This window comes from Gorilla gorilla, chromosome X (assembly GCF_029281585.2).
Source record: "Gorilla gorilla gorilla isolate KB3781 chromosome X, NHGRI_mGorGor1-v2.1_pri, whole genome shotgun sequence".
In the NCBI taxonomy this organism is placed as follows: Eukaryota; Metazoa; Chordata; class Mammalia; order Primates; family Hominidae; genus Gorilla; species Gorilla gorilla.
Window position 1 is genome coordinate 59,578,306 of NC_073247.2, and position 21,067 is coordinate 59,599,372.

At 52.4% G+C, this 21,067-nt stretch overlaps 1 protein-coding gene across 1 annotated transcript in view; it reads right to left on the bottom strand.

Moving 5' to 3' along the window:
* Window positions 1–1,069: 1,069 nt before the first annotated feature.
* The window catches only part of CACNA1F (calcium voltage-gated channel subunit alpha1 F), a 28,671-nt gene continuing 8,673 nt past the window's right edge, over window positions 1,070–21,067 (bottom strand). The window contains exons 14-47 of the mRNA XM_055375765.2: window positions 20,784–21,009; window positions 18,956–19,163; window positions 18,745–18,865; window positions 18,549–18,630; window positions 17,062–17,107; window positions 16,500–16,551; window positions 15,670–15,817; window positions 15,360–15,489; window positions 14,924–14,983; window positions 14,671–14,777; window positions 14,497–14,584; window positions 13,939–14,046; window positions 13,796–13,848; window positions 12,412–12,558; window positions 11,373–11,574; window positions 11,117–11,275; window positions 10,186–10,296; window positions 9,846–9,929; window positions 8,694–8,822; window positions 8,270–8,335; window positions 7,925–8,016; window positions 7,349–7,508; window positions 6,992–7,119; window positions 6,617–6,713; window positions 6,328–6,430; window positions 5,966–6,067; window positions 5,654–5,784; window positions 5,285–5,416; window positions 4,530–4,699; window positions 3,007–3,114; window positions 2,730–2,857; window positions 2,513–2,625; window positions 1,622–1,819; window positions 1,070–1,373 (exon numbers count right to left, since the gene is read on the bottom strand). Of these exons, the coding sequence (XP_055231740.1) occupies window positions 1,143–1,373; window positions 1,622–1,819; window positions 2,513–2,625; window positions 2,730–2,857; window positions 3,007–3,114; window positions 4,530–4,699; window positions 5,285–5,416; window positions 5,654–5,784; window positions 5,966–6,067; window positions 6,328–6,430; window positions 6,617–6,713; window positions 6,992–7,119; window positions 7,349–7,508; window positions 7,925–8,016; window positions 8,270–8,335; window positions 8,694–8,822; window positions 9,846–9,929; window positions 10,186–10,296; window positions 11,117–11,275; window positions 11,373–11,574; window positions 12,412–12,558; window positions 13,796–13,848; window positions 13,939–14,046; window positions 14,497–14,584; window positions 14,671–14,777; window positions 14,924–14,983; window positions 15,360–15,489; window positions 15,670–15,817; window positions 16,500–16,551; window positions 17,062–17,107; window positions 18,549–18,630; window positions 18,745–18,865; window positions 18,956–19,163; window positions 20,784–21,009 (4,220 nt within the window). The 3' untranslated portion in view covers window positions 1,070–1,142. The remainder of the gene's footprint in view (window positions 1,374–1,621; window positions 1,820–2,512; window positions 2,626–2,729; window positions 2,858–3,006; window positions 3,115–4,529; window positions 4,700–5,284; window positions 5,417–5,653; window positions 5,785–5,965; window positions 6,068–6,327; window positions 6,431–6,616; window positions 6,714–6,991; window positions 7,120–7,348; window positions 7,509–7,924; window positions 8,017–8,269; window positions 8,336–8,693; window positions 8,823–9,845; window positions 9,930–10,185; window positions 10,297–11,116; window positions 11,276–11,372; window positions 11,575–12,411; window positions 12,559–13,795; window positions 13,849–13,938; window positions 14,047–14,496; window positions 14,585–14,670; window positions 14,778–14,923; window positions 14,984–15,359; window positions 15,490–15,669; window positions 15,818–16,499; window positions 16,552–17,061; window positions 17,108–18,548; window positions 18,631–18,744; window positions 18,866–18,955; window positions 19,164–20,783; window positions 21,010–21,067) is intronic.

Below are 21,067 nucleotides of genomic sequence, written 5' to 3' on the forward strand. Positions count from 1 at the left end.
CAACCACTTTAAGCCTTTGTTTCAAGGCCTAATGTAACTCAATCTTCTCAGTCCTAGTCTCCAATTCTGGCTTCCCTCAAATTTCAGTCCTGGCTTGATTGGCGCAAATTATACAAATGAGACACCCCTGTTCTGGGAGCTGGGAAGAGTTCCTCCCCGACTGGTGGTCTCATCCTGCACCACTCCCAATGCTACCTTCAATTCCTCTGGAGTGGGGCTGACTCCCACTTTGGATGAGACCTGTCCCGTGTTTCAACCAGTTCAGTTTGCCCCGAGAGAAACCCAGAGCCGGTGCCTGGCACATAGTAAGTGCCTGATAAGCCTTCAGTGAGCGAATGTAACCCCAAAGGCTGGGTGAGGAGTAAAGCTGGGGCAAGAAGCAGAGAGGACCTCTGGGATCTGTGTGGGATAAGAGTAGGTTACTCTTAGGTGGTCTCAGGAAAGCCAGGTGGGCCCTGAGTGGGTTCCCCAGGGCTGGGAGCCCTGACCTTTGCTGTCACCTATGTTGTCTACTGATGGATTTAGGTTTTCTTTTCTTTCTCAGGCAGAAAGTGGGAGATGGGAGACAGCGCGATCTCAATTTAGCCACCCTAAAATTCCTGTTGCCGTCAGAGGACCCCTCTGCCTAAGATGCATCACATACCAGGCCAATTCCAACCTCCAGGCCTCTCCCTTGGCAGGATTCTTCTCTGGGTTTCCTTGTCCTTTCCTTCTCATCCGTCTACCCTTCCTAGTTTGACCTGGCTGAGCCCTGGTGAAATCTCTGCCTCTCTTCCTCTCTGAGTCCAAGCACCCCTCACACCCTCTCTCTCCCCTTTCCTCCATCTCTGTCCAGTGCCCTCCCCCTCCCCCCTCCTCCACTCTGCCTCCAGCTTTTTTTGGCTGCTGTCTCTTCCTCCTCCTCCTCCTCCTCCCTCCTTCCCTGACGCTGAATAATCAGGCCTGGCTGTCCTGGTTTCTGGAAATACCCGTGTGTGGGCAGTGGCTCAGGGCTAGAACAGGGGATGGATGGATGGGGGCCCCTGGGCAGCCCCAGACCCCCAGTGCAAAGACAACAAAATCCAGGGATGTGGTCCATGCCTGCCTCCTGCTGGGGAGGGGAGGGCAGGAGGTTTATTGAGCAGTTGGGGAGGGGTGGGAATTCAGAGGTTATGGACGCAGGCCATCTCGTCTCCCAAGTCCTCCTCATCGAAGCGGGAGAGGATGGACTCCTCGTCGCTATAGAGAGAGCTGGTTCCCTGTGCCAGCAGGTCACTGGCAGCATTGTCCATCTCATCCAGCGTCAGGCGACACGCATCTGCAATCTCCTGCTTGGCCAGGGCCACGAAACGTGGGTCTCGAGCAAAGAGGCCCAGACCCTCTGAGATAAGCACCTGGGGGCACAGGTGGGATCAGTGTTGACCGATGGCACAGTGTGCACAGAAGGTTCAGTGTGGATAAATGACGTGCCCATGAGGGCATGTAGGGAAGTCAGTGGGGGACAGGGGTGAGCAGAGGTCGTAGGGCAAAGGGATATCTACATGCACAACACAGGACCTGGGGACTCCTTTCCCTCCTCCTCCAGTACCCACCTCCTCCCCTTCTCCCCCATCCATCTTGTCTATATGCCCTCTGGACTCACAGCCTCCACCAAGCTGTCGGCACTGCCCCTCTTCCCATGGCTGGGGTCCGAGTGGGTTCCAGGCAGGTGCAGACAGGTGAAGGTGCGCAGTGGGCCACTGGATCTGCCGAGGTACCCCTCCCCCGCTGCGCCCTCTTCCACCAACAACAGCGGGGCATACAGGAGCCGACCCCGCTGAGGTGGTGTTGCCCAGGAACCCTGAGCCAGAATAAACATCAGAGGGGCAGGGATGGATGAGTAGGGTATGAGGGTCTAGGACTCACCGCTGTGCCTACTTCTTTCCCTCAGTATACAACTGGAGTGAAATTGAATGGGTATAAGTCAGGCTTGAGTTTATTTATGTAAGAGTGCAGGAGGCCTGGGTTTAAATGTCAGCTCTGCCACTTACTAGCTGCATGATCTGGGGTAAACCTCTCGGGACCTCAGTTTCCTCACAAGTACAGTGAGCATTGTGTGCATTCATTTATATGTGTCCTGTTCTTCAGAAGGCTCTGAGGCCAGGCGCGGTGGCTTATGCCTGTAATCCCAGCACTTTGGGAGGCTGAGACAGGCAGATCACCTGAGGTCAGGGGTTTGAGACCAGCCTGGCCAACATGGTGAAACCCCATCTCTACTAAAAATACAAAAATTAGCCAGGCATGGTGGTGAGCACCTGTAATCCCAGCTACTTGGGAGGCTGAGGCAGGAGAATTGCTTGGACCCGGGAGGCAGGGGTTACAGTGAGCCAAGATCTCAACACTGTACTCCAGCCTGGGCAGCAGAGCAAAACTCTGTCTCAAAAAAAAAAAAAAAAAAAAAAAGGGCCTGATATGTGCTGTGTTTGAGAAATTCAGCCTAGGCTGCCCCCATCTCTCCAGACCCCAGACCCCAGCACCACCTCCACAGCCTCACCTGAGCCCTATTGGGCCCTGAATTTCGCCCACGATGATAGGTGCCTGGGATGGGTAAATCCTCACAACTGCCCTGGCGCTGCAGACACTGGATGGTGAAGGAGGGCTTCCGACCTGGGGGTGGGTGGGGCACCAGGGGCAAATAGCAATGTCAGTGCTTCCCCAGATCTCTGTCCTGCAGGCCTGTGGGGGCCCCTTGGATCCATCCCTGCTCTCACCTGCAGGTGTGGGGGGCAGCAGACGGCGGCGTGGTACCAGGTGCCCATCCATGTATCTCTGAGCTCTGTGAGGTGGCAAAAGGACTGAGCACGGGGGAGTCCCTGCCTGCTCATCTAGGTAGGAAAGCCTGTGTGGGTGGGAGGGCCAGGGGTGAACTTGGGTCTGGGCCTGGACCTGGGCCTGGGAGATGGGGCACCAACAGTCCTCCCCGACCCAGTTCCCACCCCTCCTCCACCCCAGCTCATGGGTTCATCCCATGTGGCATGGCCAGTGTACCGATCAGGGACTTCCTTATCCTCATCTTGCTTGTTTTGCCCTTTGGTTCCCTTGGGCTGAGAATTTCCTTCTTCTGGGATGGTGAAAATGAGAGCCCCAGAGCCTCTCCTGGGGAAAGGGAGGCACGTTAGGCAGACCAGATCCCTCAATATGTGGCCCTGGACCCCTGGTTCCTCTCATCCCATGCCCCAACCCTTACAGAAACACTGGGCTTTTGGATTTTTTTGTTGAGGACAAGTCACATAAAATTAACCATTAACCATTTTAAAGTGACCATGGGCTTTTGTTTAATAGATGTTCATCTAATTAGGACTGAAAGTTTCAAAAAAATCAAAGTTGACCTGTAGAGAGACACCTTGAACACAAAACTGGGCATGTATTAGGAGTGGGGGGAGCCTGTAAAAGCTAGGCACTTTATTTTTTTATTTCTATTTTTTATTTTCTGAGACGAGGTCTTACTCTGTCACTTAGGCTGGAGTGCAGCGGCATGATCTCAGCTCACTGCAGCCTCAACCTGCCAGGCTCAATTTATCCTCCCACCTCAGCCTCCCAAGTAGCTGGGACTACAGGCATGCGCCACCATGCTCGGCTATTTTTTTATTTTTTGTATGGACAGGGTCTCATTATGTTGTGCAGGCTGGTCTTGTACTCCTGGGCTCAAGCGATCCTCCCACCTTGGCCTCCAGTGATCCTCCCACCTTGGCCTCCCAAAGTGCTGGGATTACAAGTGTGAGCCACCGTGCCTAGGCAAGCTAGACACTCTGAAAATTTTTAAAAAATTTTTCTTTCATCTGCTTCTGTATTGTCTAAAATCTAAGTGTTTGACATGCATTACCTCATTTCATCCTTTCTTTATCCCTGTGAAGTAAGTGCTTTGTCATCCCCCTTAAACAGGTGAGGAAACTGAGGCTCATAGAAACGAAGTGACTAGGCAGGGCACGGTGGTTCAAGCTTGTAATCCCAGCACTTTGGGAGGCTGAGGTGGGCAGATCACCTGAGGTCAGGAGTTCGAAACCAGCCTGGCCAACATGGCAAAACCTCGTCTCTACTGAAAAAAAAAAAATTAGCCTGGCATTATGGCGCACGCCTGTAATCCCAGCTACTCGGGAGGCTCAGGCAGGAGAATCGCTTGAACCCGGGAGGCAGAGGTTGCAGTGAGCCGAAATCGTGCCACTGCACTCCAGCCTGGGAGACAGAGCGGGACTCTGTCTCAAAAAAAAAAAAAAAGTGATTAGCTCAAGGTCACTTAGCAAATGGCAGAGGCAGAATGTGAACTGAAACTCTTGGTTTCACATAATGTGCTTTTTGCATTAAACCTTTGTATTGCCTTTCTCATATGAATCTCTTATCACCCTCTATTCTTACCTGAGCCCTTGAAACACCTCCATTCTTCCCAAATTTCTGCTTGAAGGCCTCTAGGCCCTCCCTCCCACCCCCCTCAACTTCCTGCCTCCTGAATTGCCTCCATCCAGTGTCTAGTCCTTGCCTTCCCTCACAATCTACCTCCAGACACTTGATAATACCTGTGGGTGTTGGATCCAGCCTGGGGCACACTGGGCTGACTGGAGGTGGGAGTCCCCCTATCATCATCACTGGGCCCAAAGGAGAGTGAATCTGGAAGTCTGTCCCCGACAGGCAGAGACACAGAAATCCTGGAGCCCTGGCGAGTTGAGGGCTGGGAGACCACTGTGGCCTGTGGAGAGTCACAGGACTGAGTGTTGCATGCACTTTGTGGCTAAGTCATTTGGTCATATAGCATGTCTCCCCCACAGGTCCATGAATGTGGGCCTTGCCCTCCAACAGCAATGGTAAATGTCAAATAAATAAATACGTAAATAAATAAATAAATAAATAAATATTTGCGATAGGGTCTTGTCCTGTCACCAGGCGGGAGTGCAGTGGCATGATCACAGCTCACTGTGGCCTCATCCTCCCAGGTTCAAGCAATCCTCCCGCCTCAGCCTCCCAAGTAGCTGGGACTACAGGCTTGCACCACCACTCCTAGCTAATTTTTAAATTTTTTTGTAGAGAGGCGGTTTCACTATTTTGCCAGGACTGGTCTTGAACCCTAGGGTTCAAGCGATCCTTCCACCCTGGACTCCCAAAGTGCTGGGATTATAGGCATGAGCCACCGCTCCCAGCCTCAAATAAATATTTTTCTATTGCAGAGGGGGCTTCTCTGGGGGAGCTTCTTCCCAGAAGCAGTGTCAAAATCACTCAGGGGACTGACGAAGTATTTTACAATCAAGTTCCTGGGAGAGTGAAAACTTGTCCCCACTTTGTTAGTTTCCAAGTCCTTCTCATCTTCCTCCTCCACTCCCTCCTGCCCCTCTTCTTCCTCCTCCTCTGTGTCACAGGTGAGGGCCTGCCGCATCTCAGGACCCAAGTCCTGTAGGCTCCGCAGACCAGCCTGTGGGGGTGGAGAAATAGGTAAGCAGGCAGCTCAGGGTCTGAACTTTCCCTCTCTGTTTCCCATGCAGGCGGGTAGGGTGGGGGAAGGAGTCCTTCAGCCACCCTGGCCCTCCGTGAGGCCTGGGGCCTCAGTTTCCTTATCTGTGACATGGGTTTCACAAGATCAAAATGGGGGTCAGCCTCAGCCACAGCACTGCCACACGTGCCCATCCACACTAGGCCCTGCCCCGAAGACCTGAAGGGCGGAAGAGGTGCTAGGGGCTGCCTCGTTGCCTAGTAGCCCTTTTTCTTTCCTCCGCCGGAATTTGCGGAAATAGTCCTGGATCAGAAATGTGGCGTAGAATTTGCCCACGGTGACCTCCTCCTCTAGGGGCAAGGGAGAGAAGGCAAGATCACACAGGGGCTCTCTGACCCAGCCCACCTCGCCACCTCTCTACCCACCAGCATGGACTTCCCCTCGCCCTCTGCCCAGCGCTGGTTTTGTGGTGGAGAGCGATCATCTGCCATTCAGGGGCTGGCGCGGGGAACTGGGGCGGGGATAGCTCACCGTCTGGTGGGGGGATGACCTCATCTAGCAGCTTCTGTTTCATCCGCTTCCAGATCTTTTTGATGACAATCCGCAGCTCCTGGTTGGCTTGCTCCAGGTTCCCTGCGTTGGAGGAGGATGTGGGGCATGAGCCAATAGGAAGAACCTCCACAGCTGCCCCCTCACTGTTGGGGGGTGGGGGAACTTCACAAGCTGCTACCGCAGATGCACACCGCCCCCATTGGACGGGGTGGGGGGAAACAGGCCTGGAGAATCCGGTCACCCATTCTGGGGTTCAGAGCTAGGAGTGGGGCCCATGATTCAATGAGTTTGCTCCTTGCACCCTCCCCAGGAACGATCCCACTCCTGCCCCTCCCCTACACCTTCTGTTTTGATCTTCAGGGATGTCCGGACCAGGGCAAAGAGTGTGGCGTTGAATGTCACCGTCCCATCTGAGTTGAGGGGCATGTTCATTGCCACAAGTCTCTGCGAACACCAGAGACATGAAACCCACTCTGGGGAAATGCCGGGTATGCAGGAACGAATGTCAAGGGGCAGAAACCTCTGAGGATGTGATCAAACACCCCTCCCCACCCAAGGCAGATCCCTTCCCACCCTTGCCATGTGATAGAGAGTTCTCTCAGGGGCCTGGGGGTGGGCAGGTGCACAGACCTTGCAGGCCACTCGGTGTGGGCACAGCTTCCCAAATCCCAGAGGGGGCTGGATACGTCTCAGCAGGGCAACCACATCCAAGTGTTTGATGCGGCCCCTGGAGGAGTTGGGGAGGTACAACTGGATTGGCGATGCCCCCACTAGCCCTTTCTCAAGGCCCCACCAGCTCATCACTACCTCCTCCTACCAATACCCCAGAGCTTGCCAGGGAAGAACTGGAGGGCAGTCAGAGAGGGCAGAGGACGGGGCAGTGGAAACTTTGGGGCATCTATTGACTGGGTAATGGGATGCAGCAGTCGGAGGTTTGGGGGCTAGGGGACTGTGTAGGGCAATACATTGTCCCCTGGATTCTAGGTAAGGGTATAGAGGGCATACTTGGCCCCAGGGTCATATTCAGACCAGATCCTCTTGAATTCATCAAGGTGATGGGGGCCCAGGATGGACCAATCTCTGGTGAGATAATCAAAGTTGTCCATGATCACAGCCACAAAGAGATTTATGATCTGTGGGCCAGTGAGCAGGGGAGCAGTTAGGTGAAGGGCAGAACACTGTCATGGAGGGATGGTGGGAGGCTGGGGTGGGCTTATATGGTCATGAGTCTCTGGGTTGATCTTGTCATCAGACCAGCCCTCTCACCCACTATGAAGATCTGGGCTGCCCACGTCACATCCCTGAGCCCCTCAGGGCCAGCCCCCGTGACGGTGGTGGTGGTTGTGAGGAAATGGTTCTCACCAGGAAGGCACAGAGCATGAAGAAGCTGATGAAATAGGCGATGGCAAAATTGCTACCACAGGTAAACTCTTCACCAGGGCCGAAGTCAGACTCAGGATCACACCGATTTCCGGGAAGGCTGGCAAGCATTATCTCCTGCCATGCCTCACCAGTGGCACACCTGGTGGGGGTCACACAGGGGTAGCATCCTGAAGGGGAGGCTATGAAGTCATGGTAAATGGAGTTGGGGGAGGACTGGGGAATGAGGAGATGACCTACTTCTCACCAGGGGCTACATCTGGCACAGATAACATTTCAATATTTTAACAGCCAGTGTGGCCATGTTGATGACAGTCATGTTTGCATCTTACAGATGAGGCACTGAGACCTGAGAAGGGGAGGTGTCTTACAGTCAGAAAGAAAATGGCTGAGGCTAGAATACTCTAACAGACTCCTCACATCATAGCCAGGAAACATCTTGGGCTGTATGGAGCCCCACGCTGCCATATTATTCCCGTAGCTCAAGCAGTCTGGGGCTCAGAGAGGGTGGGTGGGCACCCACGGGCATAAGGTGGCAGGGGAGTGAGTAGATGTCACCTGAACAGAAGCAGCACAGCCTGTGGAAAGGTCTGGAAGTTGTTGTTTCGGTTTATCTGTGTGCCATCCTGAAGAGCCACCTTGCCGAACATCTGTGGACACATCAAGGCTGTGTCAGTGGGGTGAACCCATGCCCCGCCCATTTCACACCTCCTAATACCTAAAGGAGCCTCATAACCCTGACAAACAGGGCATCACTGCTGATCTCATTTCACAGATGTGTAGATTGACCCAGGGCCGTCCAGCTTGTCTGTCTACCTGCCACCCCTACTTTGGGGCTATTCTTAACCCATCCCCTGCCAGCAGAGGAGTGCCTAAGGGATGCTTCCTAGGGTCCCCACTTGCCTGCATGCCAATGACGGCATAGATGAAGAATATCATTGCGATGAGAAGAGCCACATAGGGCAAGGCCTATAGGGATGGGGGAGGGGGGCAGAGAATAGATGCACAGGCTCAGGCAAAGAACTATAAGCCCCAGAATGCACTGCTTTCCCTGGCCTGGGCCTACTGGGAGATGCAGTCCATCTCCAAAGTGCCAAGGACTGTGGTGTCTCTCAAATGTGAACATAGTGTTAAGTAGATAGAGTAAGGTCAGTGAGACCAGAGGTGAGTTGGAAATTGAGAGCCCAGAAAAGAGAGAAAATTGGAATAATAATTGGGAAAGGGGTATGGCATGTTGGGAGATGTAGTTCTGAGGGTGGTAAAGGGGCAGGCTGAGAAGTGTGAAATGGGGGCGAGGTATGGTCAAAGGGATGGGGTAGGGGATTACCTGGAAGGACTTGATGAATGTCCAGAGCAATGTGCGGATCCCTTCACCCTTACTGAGAAGCTTGACCAGCCGCATGACTCGGAAGAGGCGAAAGAAGGTAATGGAAATGCGGGAGCTGTCCTCAGAGCTCTGGGGTGAGGGGTGCAGTAGGGATGCTCAGTTTGCATTTACTCCAGCTATCTCCCTATCTCATGCTTTGGCCCTCCCAGTACCAAAATCCCTCAGGCCCCAGGGTAATCCAGAGGGATGGAGGGACAGAGGGACATGGGAAAAGAAGCAGAGAGTCCCTGTTATTAGGGTGGGCTACCTCGCCAAGGTGGCCACCATTCTGGAGGGAGATATGGCCAAGAAAAAGGTGATACAGGAGATGATGACATCATAGGCCCAAATGAACAAGGCGAGAAATGATGGAGCAGATATAGGGGGTGATGGTGGGGTCATTACACAGGGGACAATGGGAAAGTTTATATGGTAGTGGATTAGGATTAGGAAAAAGTGGGCAATGGGAATGGAAGGGAGAGGAGAGAGTAAAGGAGGTGATGGATCAGAGACATTGGAGCCAATAGAGGAAATGATGGAACCAGTGGTGTCATAGAGATGATGGAGATGAGAGAACCGATGGAGAAGCCAATGGAGAAGCCAGTGATGGAGATAGGGAACCAGCAGCGTTGTCAGTTGAAGTGACAGAACCATGTAGTACCCAATGGAGGTGATGGAGCCAATGATATAGTCAATGGTGATGACAGAGCCATGAAAGAGCCAGTGTCAGAGATGATGAAGTTGGTGGAGAAATGAAGCCAATGAAGTCATCAGAAAAGATGGAGCCAAAGCAGGAGCCAGTGAACATGACGGAGCCAATGGATGGGGGATGTAGAGGCAATGAAAGAGATAACAGAAATAACAGGAGAGGCATTTCAGGAGATGGTGGAGCCAGTAGATAGGTTACAAAATGGAATGAGAAAGCCAGTAGAGGGGGACTTTTGCTGAACCCAACAGGGACTCAGAAGAGATAGAGCTAGAATGAGGACTGAGTCTCCAGGAGTAGGGAGCATGTGCGTGGGAGCCACCCACCCACGTGAAAGGGAACCCCGGGATAGAGGTGAGGGAAGGTGTATAGGGCGAGAGTGGATTAGTGGAAAGGCCAGTTCTCACATTGACTTCAGTGACGGCAATATCCACTATGCTGCCCACCACAATAAGAGCGTCAAACGTGTTCCAGGCGTCAGTGAAGTAATGCTGCAAGCAGGAGAAAAGCAGTGCCCTGTCTTCTCAAAGCTCGCAAGCCAGGGTAGGGGGCCAGTAGTAGTAGGGGGCGCCGGAGGGGGGCAGGGCTTCGCTTGGATCACATGATGGGCCTGCACCTGAGTCCCTCTCACTCCCTAGACTCACACTCCCTGGCTGCTGCCCGCATCCCCAACCCCAGAGCTCTGCAATGAGCTCCACTCCCAAGGAATTCATCCACTGGTGGGTGGGGCTAGAGAAGGGGGGCCACCTTGGGCTTGAAGGCGATGATTTTGAGCACCATCTCAATAGTGAAGAGGCCAGTGAAGACCATGTTGAGGATGTCCATGGCATAGTTGAAGGGAGCAGTCTGCTCATAGTGCTGCAGGAGAAAATCAGGTTGAGATGGAGCCTGAGGCAGAGATTCCGCCACACCCAACCAAATATTCCCTGGCCTGGGCTGAGGCGAGTCTGGGGACTTGATCGCACTGTGTATTGGTCAAACCTCTTGCACTGTCTGCCTCCCATTATGGATACTGGAAAGTTTAGTTCTTGATTACTAGCTTTTCTTGTAGTTAGGCAAGGCCAGGTTGACTAGTGAGACATAAACATAAATCTGCTTTTGGTTAGCAGCTTCTGTAAAAAAAATTTTGCTTTCCGATGAAAGGATCAAATAAGGAGAGGCCCCAGGTGCAGCTCTCCCTGCCTTGAGTGTGGTTTTGATGCCTGGAGCTGTGATCATGAAACAACAATCATGAAAATGAATGCCAACTTGCTAAGAATGGTGAAGCAGAAAGATAGAGCATGGGTCCCGGATGAACAATGAACAAACAGCCTACCTCTGCACTTCTCAATACATGAGGTAATTACCACAGTTCATTGACTCCAGGAGGCACATCTTTTTACATTTTAGAATCTCTGAAATTGGGGTGCATTTTATAACAAATGGCAACTTACAATGGCCACTGGCTACTTTTTTTTTTTTTTTTTTTCACATTCTTACATCTCCGAAATCAGAATGCAACTTACAAGTACTGGCCATAGACTTAAAGAAATGTGGCAAATGTCTTTATAGCTTAAGTTGCTGTTAGTTGGCAGGGGGTTTCTTATTTGCAGCCTTAAGTGTTCTTAATGGTTCCCAAGGGATTATGTGGAGATAATAGGGTCAGGAGTCTGGCGGGGGTCAGGAAGGGATCTCAGACCTGCATGGCTAGGGCAACTGTGTTGAGCAGGATGAGCAGGAACATCAGGTACTCAAAGGCAGCAGAGTTCACAGTGGCCCACACGCGATACTGATGCGGGTTCTTGGGGATGTAACGACGGAGTGGCTGGGCCTTGAGGGCATATTCCACACATTGACGCTGCATACCAGGGCAGGGCATGAGTGAGCAGTGGGGTCCTGAGGCAAGGAGGGAAGGGTTGGTGACTATCCATAGGGGGTCAGGGGTCAGAGGTCACCTGGTTCTTGTCCAGCTCACAGTTTTGGTACTCCTGCTCGCCCTGGGCACGGAAAGTGATGATGACGAAGCCCACGAAGATGTTCATCATGAAGAACGCAATGATGATGATGTAGACAATGAAGAACACTGAGATCTCCACACGGTAATTATAGATGGGGCCGTGGTCCTCTGCATATGCATCGATGGCCTTGTATAGCAGTCTGTGGGAGCCAGAGGGGGGTAGAGGTGGGGGCAGGTGAGGGGATATCCCAGCCCCCTCAGACCTGCCCCCAGTCTACTTATCACAGACACCCCAGAGTTTCCTGCCTGGCACCCCAAAGACCCCTAAATCTCCTGACCTAACCACCTGGGACCTCCATACATACTCTAAGAGACCCCTGCCAGGCCCTCAAAGAGTCCAAATCCTCTGTCCCATGCCCTCAGAAACCCCCATAGAGTCCTCCAGAGAATCTCCATTCAGAACCTCAAAGACCCAGAAATCCCCTAAGTTTCCACAGACCTTCAAATCCCCTTCTCCAACCACCTGGAGACCCCCATGCGCCTCCCCAGAACTTCCACACAAACCCCCAACGATCTGTAAATTTATCCCTGTCCCATCAACTTGAATCCCCACTCCATCTCCCCACAGAGCCCCACAATGAGTATCCCAAAGACCTGCACAGCTTTCTAGAAATCCCTGAATCCCTGCTTCATCTCTTCAGAGACCAATCCCACTCCCCTCAGACCTCCACTCTGTCCCCCCAAACCATCTCCAATCCTTTCTAGGCTTCTATCTAGCTACCTAGTCCCTTAGAAACCGCTCTCCAATTCCTGGAGACCCCTCACTCAAGTCCCCAAAGAACCTCCACCCAGCTTCTGGGAACTCCACCTCTACAGTCCTCTGATACACCCACCACTCTCCAGAAACCCCTATCCAGTCTCGAGAGACCTTCGTCACATCCCCAAGGTACACTCCCACCCATTCCCAGGAGATCCCAACCCAATCCTGCAGAGACCCCTGCCTCATCCCCTGATAAACCCAGGGCCCTGTCCCTCACGCAGGCCAGCCTTCAAAGGTGGAGACAGTGAACAGGGCCATCATGGCTGAAAGGACATTGTCAAAGTTGAAATCACTGTTGACCCAGAGCCGCTCCCGGACCAGGGGCCGTGACACGTCTCCATCTGGGTATACCAGGAAGGAGCCCCTGTGGATGTGCAAACAGGTTAGATGGGTGAGGAGGGGTGAGGAACTGGGGAAAGGGTCTGGGGTCTCCAGCATGGAGGCAGCAGGACATAGTGGCGGAGCAATATGGTCTAGGTTCAAATCCTGTCCCTCCATGTCCTGGCTGGATGACCTTGAGCATTTACCCTTTCTGTGCTTTTGTTTCCCCATTCTAAGAAATAAGGATAATAACAGAATTGATTTCCTGGCTTGTCACAAGGATTAATAAATGTCACAAGTCAATAAATGAGACTAGTGTCTGGCACATAGTTGGCATCATTTCATCATCACCATTATCATCCTCATCATCGCCCACCAGGAAAAAGTAAAACGAATAATAGCCAACGTTTATTAGCAGTAACTATATGCCAGGCACTGAGCTAGATTTTCTTTTTCTTCTCTTTTCTTTTCTTCTTTTCTATTCTCTCTTTTTTTTTGAGACGGAGTCTCGAAAAAGACTCTGCCCAGGCTGGAGTGCAGTGGCATGATCTTGGCTCACTGCAACCTCCGCCTCCCGGGTTCAAGCGATTCTCCCTCCTCATCTTCCCGAGTAGCTGGGATTACAGGCGCACAACACCAAGCCCAGCTAATTTTTGTATTTTTAGTGGAGACCGGGTTTCATCATGCTGACTAGGCTGGTGTCGAACTCCCAACCTCAGGTGATCTGCCTGCCTTGGCCTCCCAAAGTGCTGGGATTACAGGCGTGAGCCACAGCGCCTGGCCCAAGCTAGGTTTTCTGTGTAGCAACTTTACATTGTACAAAGTACATTTTCCATGTAGTAGCTCATTTACTCTTCACAACAGCCTTGTGAGATAGGCATTGTTTAGCCCCGTTTTTCAGTTGAGTGAAATGGAACTGAGTAAGTTTAAGAAATGTACCTAAGTCTCATGAAGTGGATTTGAACCAGTAATGTCTGACTTCACAGCCCAGGCTTTTAACTACTACCCTCTACAGGAGTCTCAAGATGGAAGCTGGGGGCTCAGGGTGGGAATGGTGATTGCTAATGGGTCTGGAGTGGAATGTAGGTCACTTGGGGAATGCAGAGAGGGATTTGGGGGAGGTATCGGGGGACCTCCGAAGACTTGGTGAGATCTGAGGGCCTCTGCAGTTCTTGGGACAATTCTGGGACTATATCTTTGGGCCTTGGTGAGATCTAGAGGCTCTAAAGTCTTTGGGAGGGGTCCTGAGCTCCGTGGAGGGCAGGGTCTTGGGCACTCACTTGCATTCTTGAGGGGTGTGTTTGGCCTCATCCGTGCAGGTGTAGAATTTCCCCTGTAGAGAGGATGTCTGTCAAGTAGGTTCACCCTTCATCACGCTCCCGCCCAGACCCCTGCCTGGCATTCTCTCCAGTGTTTGCCCCACCTTGAAGAGCTGCACCCCGATGCAGGCGAACATAAATTGCAGAAGTGTGGTGACAATCATGATGTTCCCGATGGTCCGGATGGCCACAAATACACACTGCACCACATGCTGCGGGCACCCAAGCATATGGCTACTGAACACTACAGGCCACAGTGGTCATGGGGCAGGGACTCTGGTCATAGATGCAGCTCAGGGACTTGGGCTGGGGACATGTGGTGATGGGTCAGGGATGTATGGTTAGCCACATGTGTTCAAGGAGGCAGTGTTATGGGCTAGAGACGTGTGGGCATCCACCAGGAATAAGTGTTTGCCAGGTGGGGATCTGTGGCCACCTGTCAGGGAGCTGGGTCTGAGAAATGTGGCCACTGGTAGAAACATATGGTCACTTGGAAGGAACATGGGTCAGGCCACATGGCTAGTGGTCAGAGATGTGTATTTATGTGTCAGGTCCAGGCCGTATGGTCATGCATCCGTGCAAATGGTCAGTTTGATCAGTGATCCTGGCCCCAGGGGCAGGGCAGGGCCTGGGTCCTCTGGGTTTGGGTGGGGTGGGGTTACCTTGAGTCCCTTGGCCCTGTTGATGGCTCGGAGGGGCCGCAGTACTCGGAGTACTCGCAGAATCTTCACCACCGAGATGGCGCTGGAGCTGGGGAAGGGGCAATCCTCAGGCATTGGCCCTGGCTGGGCCCTGGCTGTGAGAGGAATGGGGTGGGCTGGGGATCTGTCACTTACTGGATGCCAAAGGAGATGAGGGACACACTGACCACCAGCAGATCCAACATATTAAACCAGCTACGGCAGAAGGAGCCGCGGTGCAGGAAGGCCCCAAACACTGTCATCTGGGGACAGGACACGAGGCTAGACTCAGACCTGGGGATGGTGGGGGTTGAGGGAGGTGGGGATGGGGACAGGAGAGGTGGGCTGCAAGGACCAGTGGGGAGAGTGCTGGGGCAACTGAGGGTAGGACTGGGGTCCCATTAGTCACCTTTAGTAGAATCTCCACAGTGAAAATGGAGGTGAAGGCATAATCGAAGTAACCCAGAATCTGGGGTGTGAGAAAGAGCGGGGAGCCACTGAGTCACGGCTGAGGGGGATCCTAGGTGACTTCTCAAAAGGCTTGGCCATCAGAAAGATTAGGGTTCAAATTTGGACTCTTCTGCCTCTACCCAGCTACATGGGCGCCTTTGGCCTGCTTAACCTCTCTGAGCACAGCTTCCTCCTCAGTCAAATATTGATCTCCCTGGTGCTTCCCCGTGTGTTGCACATGCCGTAAAGGCTGGCACTGCATCAGCTGCATTAATGAGCCCCTCTCTCGGCTCACCTAGGGCTCTTCTCCTTATCTCCACCCTGACCCAGCTTGTGCCCACTAGGACACCCCTGGGAGTGTCCCCTCAGCTCCTAGCTCCCAGCCAAAGGCTCACATGGTTGCGGAAGGAGTGGGCTCGGATGGGGTCCTCAGCGGCCAGGGACACACTGCTGAGGATGATGAACACCAGGATAAGATTGGTGAAGACATGATGGTGGATGAGGGTGTGGCAGCCCTTCCTCAGCCTGTGGAGAGGGAGTGGGCCATGGTCAGAACTCAGGACCACAGAATTGTTCAGGGATTCCAAGGGATACAGTTCTGGCCCTGACACAACACCCATGCCCCCACTCCCACCTTGGCTGCTCCATGCTCCTCCACCTGCCCTAGCCCCTCCTGCCTCACCCCCTGCCACTTCCGGCACTCACGGGTTGGTTTGGCTGAGGCAGAAGAAGGCACTGCCCTCAGGGATGGGTACCACCTTCTCCTTGGGTACAACTTCCTGCAGGAGTTCCACACCCCCTGCACCCTCTTCCTCTTCTTCCTCTTCTTCCTCCTCCTCCTCCTCCTCCATGTCTGGCACCAGAGAAAAGCAAAAAAAAATTAATTGAGCAAGTTGATGTAAAGCACCCAGAACAGTGTTTGCCACATGGTCAATTCTTCCCATTTCCCTGCTAGAATGTCAGCTCCTCCAGGAAGGTATTTTAGTCTGTTTTGTATGCTGCTATGTCCACAGCACTTAGAACAGTGCCTGGGACACAGTAGGAGCTCAGTAAATGTGTGTTGAAAGAATGTTGTATATACAGACTATTTTATAATAAAGGCTCTGAGAAGTTCAGCAGTAAACAAAACGTGTTTCTCTTCTTCTTGCTTTTCTTTAAAGATAGGGTCTTACTCTGCTCCCCCAGGCTGGACTTCAGTGGTGCCATCATGGCTCACTGCAAACTTGAACTTCTGGGCTCAAGCAATCCTCCTACCTTAGCCTCCTGAGTAGCTGGGACTACAGGCTTGCATCATAATGCTTGGCTAATTAATTTCTTTTTTAGAGATGGGGTCTTGCTATGTTGCCCAGGCTGCATTTCCCTTCTTTAACCTCAATGTTCCCAAATGTTGCTGACCACATACCAAGTCTGTTATTTTCAGGATGATCTTGGAAAAGGCTGATCTCTGGAGAGGAGGGTCTCAGGGGTCAGGAGCTGTCTGCCTGAGCTCTTTCCCCAAGGTCCCACACCTGCTCCACCTGGCCCTGCCCACTTGCCTGCTCCTTCCCTCCTTGCACCCTCCTCTTCCTCTTTCTCCACACCAGGCACCTGAGGACAGGAAGACGGGAGTCATCAATGGTGAGGGAGACACAGGGAATGGACACAGGGGAGACATGGAAGAAATGTAATAATAGGGGAAAGAATAGGCAGAGGATGAAGGTTAAAGACATGCACATATGGCTGGGCGCAGTGGCTCATGCCTGTAATCCCAGCACTTTGGGAGGCTGAGGCAGGTGGATCACTTGAGGTCAGGAGTTCGAGACCAGCCTGGCCAACATGGTGAAACCCTGTCTCTTTCAAAAATAACAAAAATTAGCCAAGTGTGGTGGCGCATGCCTGTAAATCCCAGCTACTTGGGAGGCTGAGGCAGGAGAATCTCTTGGACCCAGGAGGCAGAGGTTGCAGTGAGCCGAGATGGCACAACTGCACTCCAGCCTGGGTGACAGAGTGAGACTCTATCTCAAAATAAAACAACAACAACAAAAAAACAGATATGCACACATAGACAGGTAGTGGTGGGAGTGGGAGGTGTAGACAGTGCCCAGGCATCTAACTCACCAGGCCTTCATTCTCCTGTGGGAGATCCTTCTCATTGCTCTTCTCCCTGTGCAAGGAAATAGGGGTGATTGCTGCAGATGGGCTAAGGGGGATCACTACAGTCAGAACAGACCTTTCTTGGGTCCCATAGAACTTTCTTGCTTCCGCTCTTCCCCACCGCCCCTCCCAACAGTCCATTCTCAAAGCAGCCAGAGGGAGCCTGTTAAACCCTGTCTGGGATATCCCAACTCTGCCCACAACCCTCCCACGACTCCTTAATTCAGGAAAAACTACAGTCCTCACCCTGGCCCAGAATGCCCTCAATCTGGCCCTCCATTTCCTCCACTGACCTTCACTCCATACCACTCTCCTCCTTCCTCACTCCATTCCAGCCTCACTGTTTTTATTTTTTTGAGACGGAGTCTCACTCTATTGCTCAGGCTAGAGGGCAGTGGTGCAATATTGGCTCACTGCAACCTCCGCCTCCTGGGTTCAAGCGAGCTTGTCCAGCTAATTTTCTTTTGTATTTTTAGTAGAGACAGGGTTTCACCATATTGGCCAGGCTGGCCTCGAACTCCTAAGCTCAGGTGATCCACCCTCCTCGGCCTTCCAAAGTGCTGGGATTACAGGCGTGAGCCACTGCGCCCGGGCATCGCTGGTATTTTTTGAAAGTGCTAAGAATGTGGTCAGGTGTGGTGGCTCATGCCTGTAATCTCAGCACTTTGGGAGGCTGAGGCGGGTGGATCACCTGAGGTTAGGAGTTCAAGACCAGCCTTGCCAACATGGTGAAACCCCATCTCTACTAAAAATACAAAAAAATTTAGCTGAGCGTGGTGGTGTACGTCTGTAATCCCAGCTACTCAGGAGGTTGAGGCAGGAGAATTGCTTGAACCTGGGTGGCGGAGGTTGCAGTGAGCTGAGATAGCACCACTGCACTCCAGCCTGGATGACAAGAGTGAAACTCCATATCAGAATAAAAAAAAAAAGTGCTAAGAACATTAGCGCCCCAGGACCTTTGCACTTGCCACTCCCCTTCCTTGAATACTCTTCCCCCAGATATTTGCATGGCTCACTCCCTCACTTCATTCAGGTCTCTGGTGAAATGTCACTTCCTCACAGAGACCTTCCTTGCTGACCTTAACCCCAAAGAGCAATCTTCATTTCTTGCTATCCTTTCATTCTGTTTTCTCTTTATTACATATTATTAACATATATTATATATTCATTTGTTTTATTTTTCTTGCCTTCCTCAACTAGAATGTTAGTTCCATGAAGGCAAGGACTCTTGTCTGCCTTGACCCCTGTTGTCTCCTCAGCATCTAGAACAGGACCTGGCACACAGTAGGCACTCAATAGATGCATGTTGAATGAATGAGGACTGGCAGATGGTATCTGGAGATGGGGATTACCAGGGTGACTAGAAGCATCTCTGGTGGTGGGGGTGTCTGAGGGGTTCCCAGTCAGGGATCCCAGAGAGAGACTGTGTTAGGGGTGGAGCCAGATCTCACCCGCCCTTGTCCTTGGCAGTGCCTGCATCTCCACTGGCCAGGTTGTCCACAGCAATGGCAAGAAACACGTTCAACAGGATGTCTGGGATGAGCTTAGGCTGCAAAGGATGGAGAAGCACCCTGCCTATAGACCACCCAGTTCCCCTTACCCACCCCGACTCCACCATCATCCAGCCCCACAAAGCTCCAAGGATACAGTTGCCACAGATGAAGAGAATGATGAAATAGATGCACACCAACATTCCTGGGAAGAAGGGACCACCATATGCCATGATACCATCATACATGACCACGTTCCAGTCCTCGCCTGTCAGGATCTGGGGGTGGGAAGTCACTGTGGAGCTCTTGGACCCCCTCCAACTCCAGGGTCTCCCCGACCCACCCATCCCATGGTCTCCAGATCCTACCTGAAAGACAGTGAGGAGGGCCTGGGGGAACGTGTCAAAGGTGCTTCGCTTGGTGTGGGTCTGGTCAAAGTTGAACTTGCCCCCAAACAGCTGCATGCCAAGCAGGGAGAAGATAATGATGAAGAGGAAGAGGAGAAGCAGCAAGGATGCGATGGATTTCATTGAATTGAGCAGGGATGCCACCAGATTGCTCAGAGAAGCCCAGTGTCTGCAGCAGAAATGGGAGGGGGCAGGGTCAATGCCATGTCCACTGGACATGGCTGGAGCATCAGGAGCCAGGGCAGGGCTCCAGCTTGAGATGCACCTCGGCAGGTTGGGCTCAAATAGGCTTTGGTGTCAGGGTTAGAAATGATTTTGGAGTTGGGGTGAGATGAGAGTAAGAAGTGGGGGAAGCTGGGCCCTGTGGTGGCTCATGCCTGTAATCCCAGCACTTTGGGAGGCCGAGGCGTGTGGGTCATGAGGTCAGGAGATTGAGACCATCCTGGCTAACACAGTGAAACCCCGTCTCTACTAAAAAAAAATTAGCCAGGCATGGTGGCAGGTGCCTGTAGTCCCAGCTACTCAGGAGGCTGAGGCAGAAGAATGGCGTGAACCCAGGAGGCGGAGCTTGCAGTGAGCCAGGATTGCACTGCACTCCAGCCTGGGCGATAGACAGAGACTCTGTCTCAAAAAAAAAAAAAAAAAAAAAAAAGAAGTAAAGAGGTAGGGGAAAGTTGAGAGTTTGGGGTTAGGGTTGGTGGTAGGGGTATAATGGGAGACTGGGAGATGAGGTTAGGATGGAGTTTTTTTTTTCTTATCTTTTTTTTTTTTTTTTTGAGATGAAGTCTCACTGTGTTGCCCAAGCTGGAGTGCAGTGGCACAATCTCGTCTCACTGCAACCTCCACCTTCCAGGTTCAAGCGATTCTCCTGCCTCAGCCTCCCGAGTAGCTGGGACTACAGTCACTTGCCACCACTCCCGGCTAATTTTTTTTGTATTTTTAGTAGAGACGGGGTTTCACTACATTGGCCAGGCTGGTCTTGAACTCCTGACCTTGTGATCCACCCGCCTCAGCCTCCCAAAGTGCTGGGATTACAGGCGTGAGCCACCGCGTCCAGCCTAGGATGGAGGTTTAATGGAAGTTGGTGAAGCTAGAATTGGGTTTCAGCTTGGGACTGGGCCTGGTGTTGGGGATGGGGTTGTGATGTATTTGGGGTTGGAGATGGAGTTAAGGATAAGTTGTGGTTGAGGACTGGGATAGAGGAGGGGATGGGATGAGACTGGGGCTGAGGCTGGAAATGGAGTTGCAGTTGAAGATAGGGTGATGGTTAAGGGTTAGGGACGTGGGAGTTCTCTTTGGGGATTGAGGATGGTATTATGGTTGGTGGTTAGTGACAGGGATGGGGCTGGGAGTTAGGGATGAGGTGGGAGATGGGGTTGGGCTTGGGAATGGGTGTTAGCATTGTAAATGGGCTCATAGGTGACCTGTGGTTGGGGGTTGGGATCAGAGATGGTATTGTGGTTGGGGGTTGGGATGGGGTTTGGGCTGGGAATGAGTATGGCATTGAAATCGGAGACAGGGTTGAGGAAAAACGTTAGAGCAGGATTTGAGGTTGAGGAAGGCATTGGAAATGGAGTAGACATTCTCCCCAGTGGATGAAGACAGGAACTTGTGTCTGCTTTGATTCCTGGTGTTTCCCTAGGGCTTGGTAGGGTGCCTGGCACACAGCAGGCACTCAATGGATGTCTGCTCAATGAATGGTGAAGCAGATGAAGTTATCATTGGAGCTTGGGTGGGGGTGTTGAGGCTGTGTTTGGGGCCCTGGTCTTCCCCCTCCCCTAATACAAACCTGGTGACCTTAAAGATCCTGAGGAGGCGCACACATCGGAGCACTGAGATGCCCAAGGGCTGCATGGCGCCCACCTCCACCAAAGTGGTCTCTAGGATGCCCCCACAGACCACAAAGCAGTCAAAGCGATTGAAGAAGGAAGAGACATAGGCAGAGGGGCCCAGACCGTACAACTTGAGAAGCATCTCCACCGTGAACAGACAGAGCAACACTTTGTTGGCATACTCTGTGGGGAGAGAGGCAGGGATGATCGGGCTGGCCAGTTTCTGTGGTGACATGTGGGG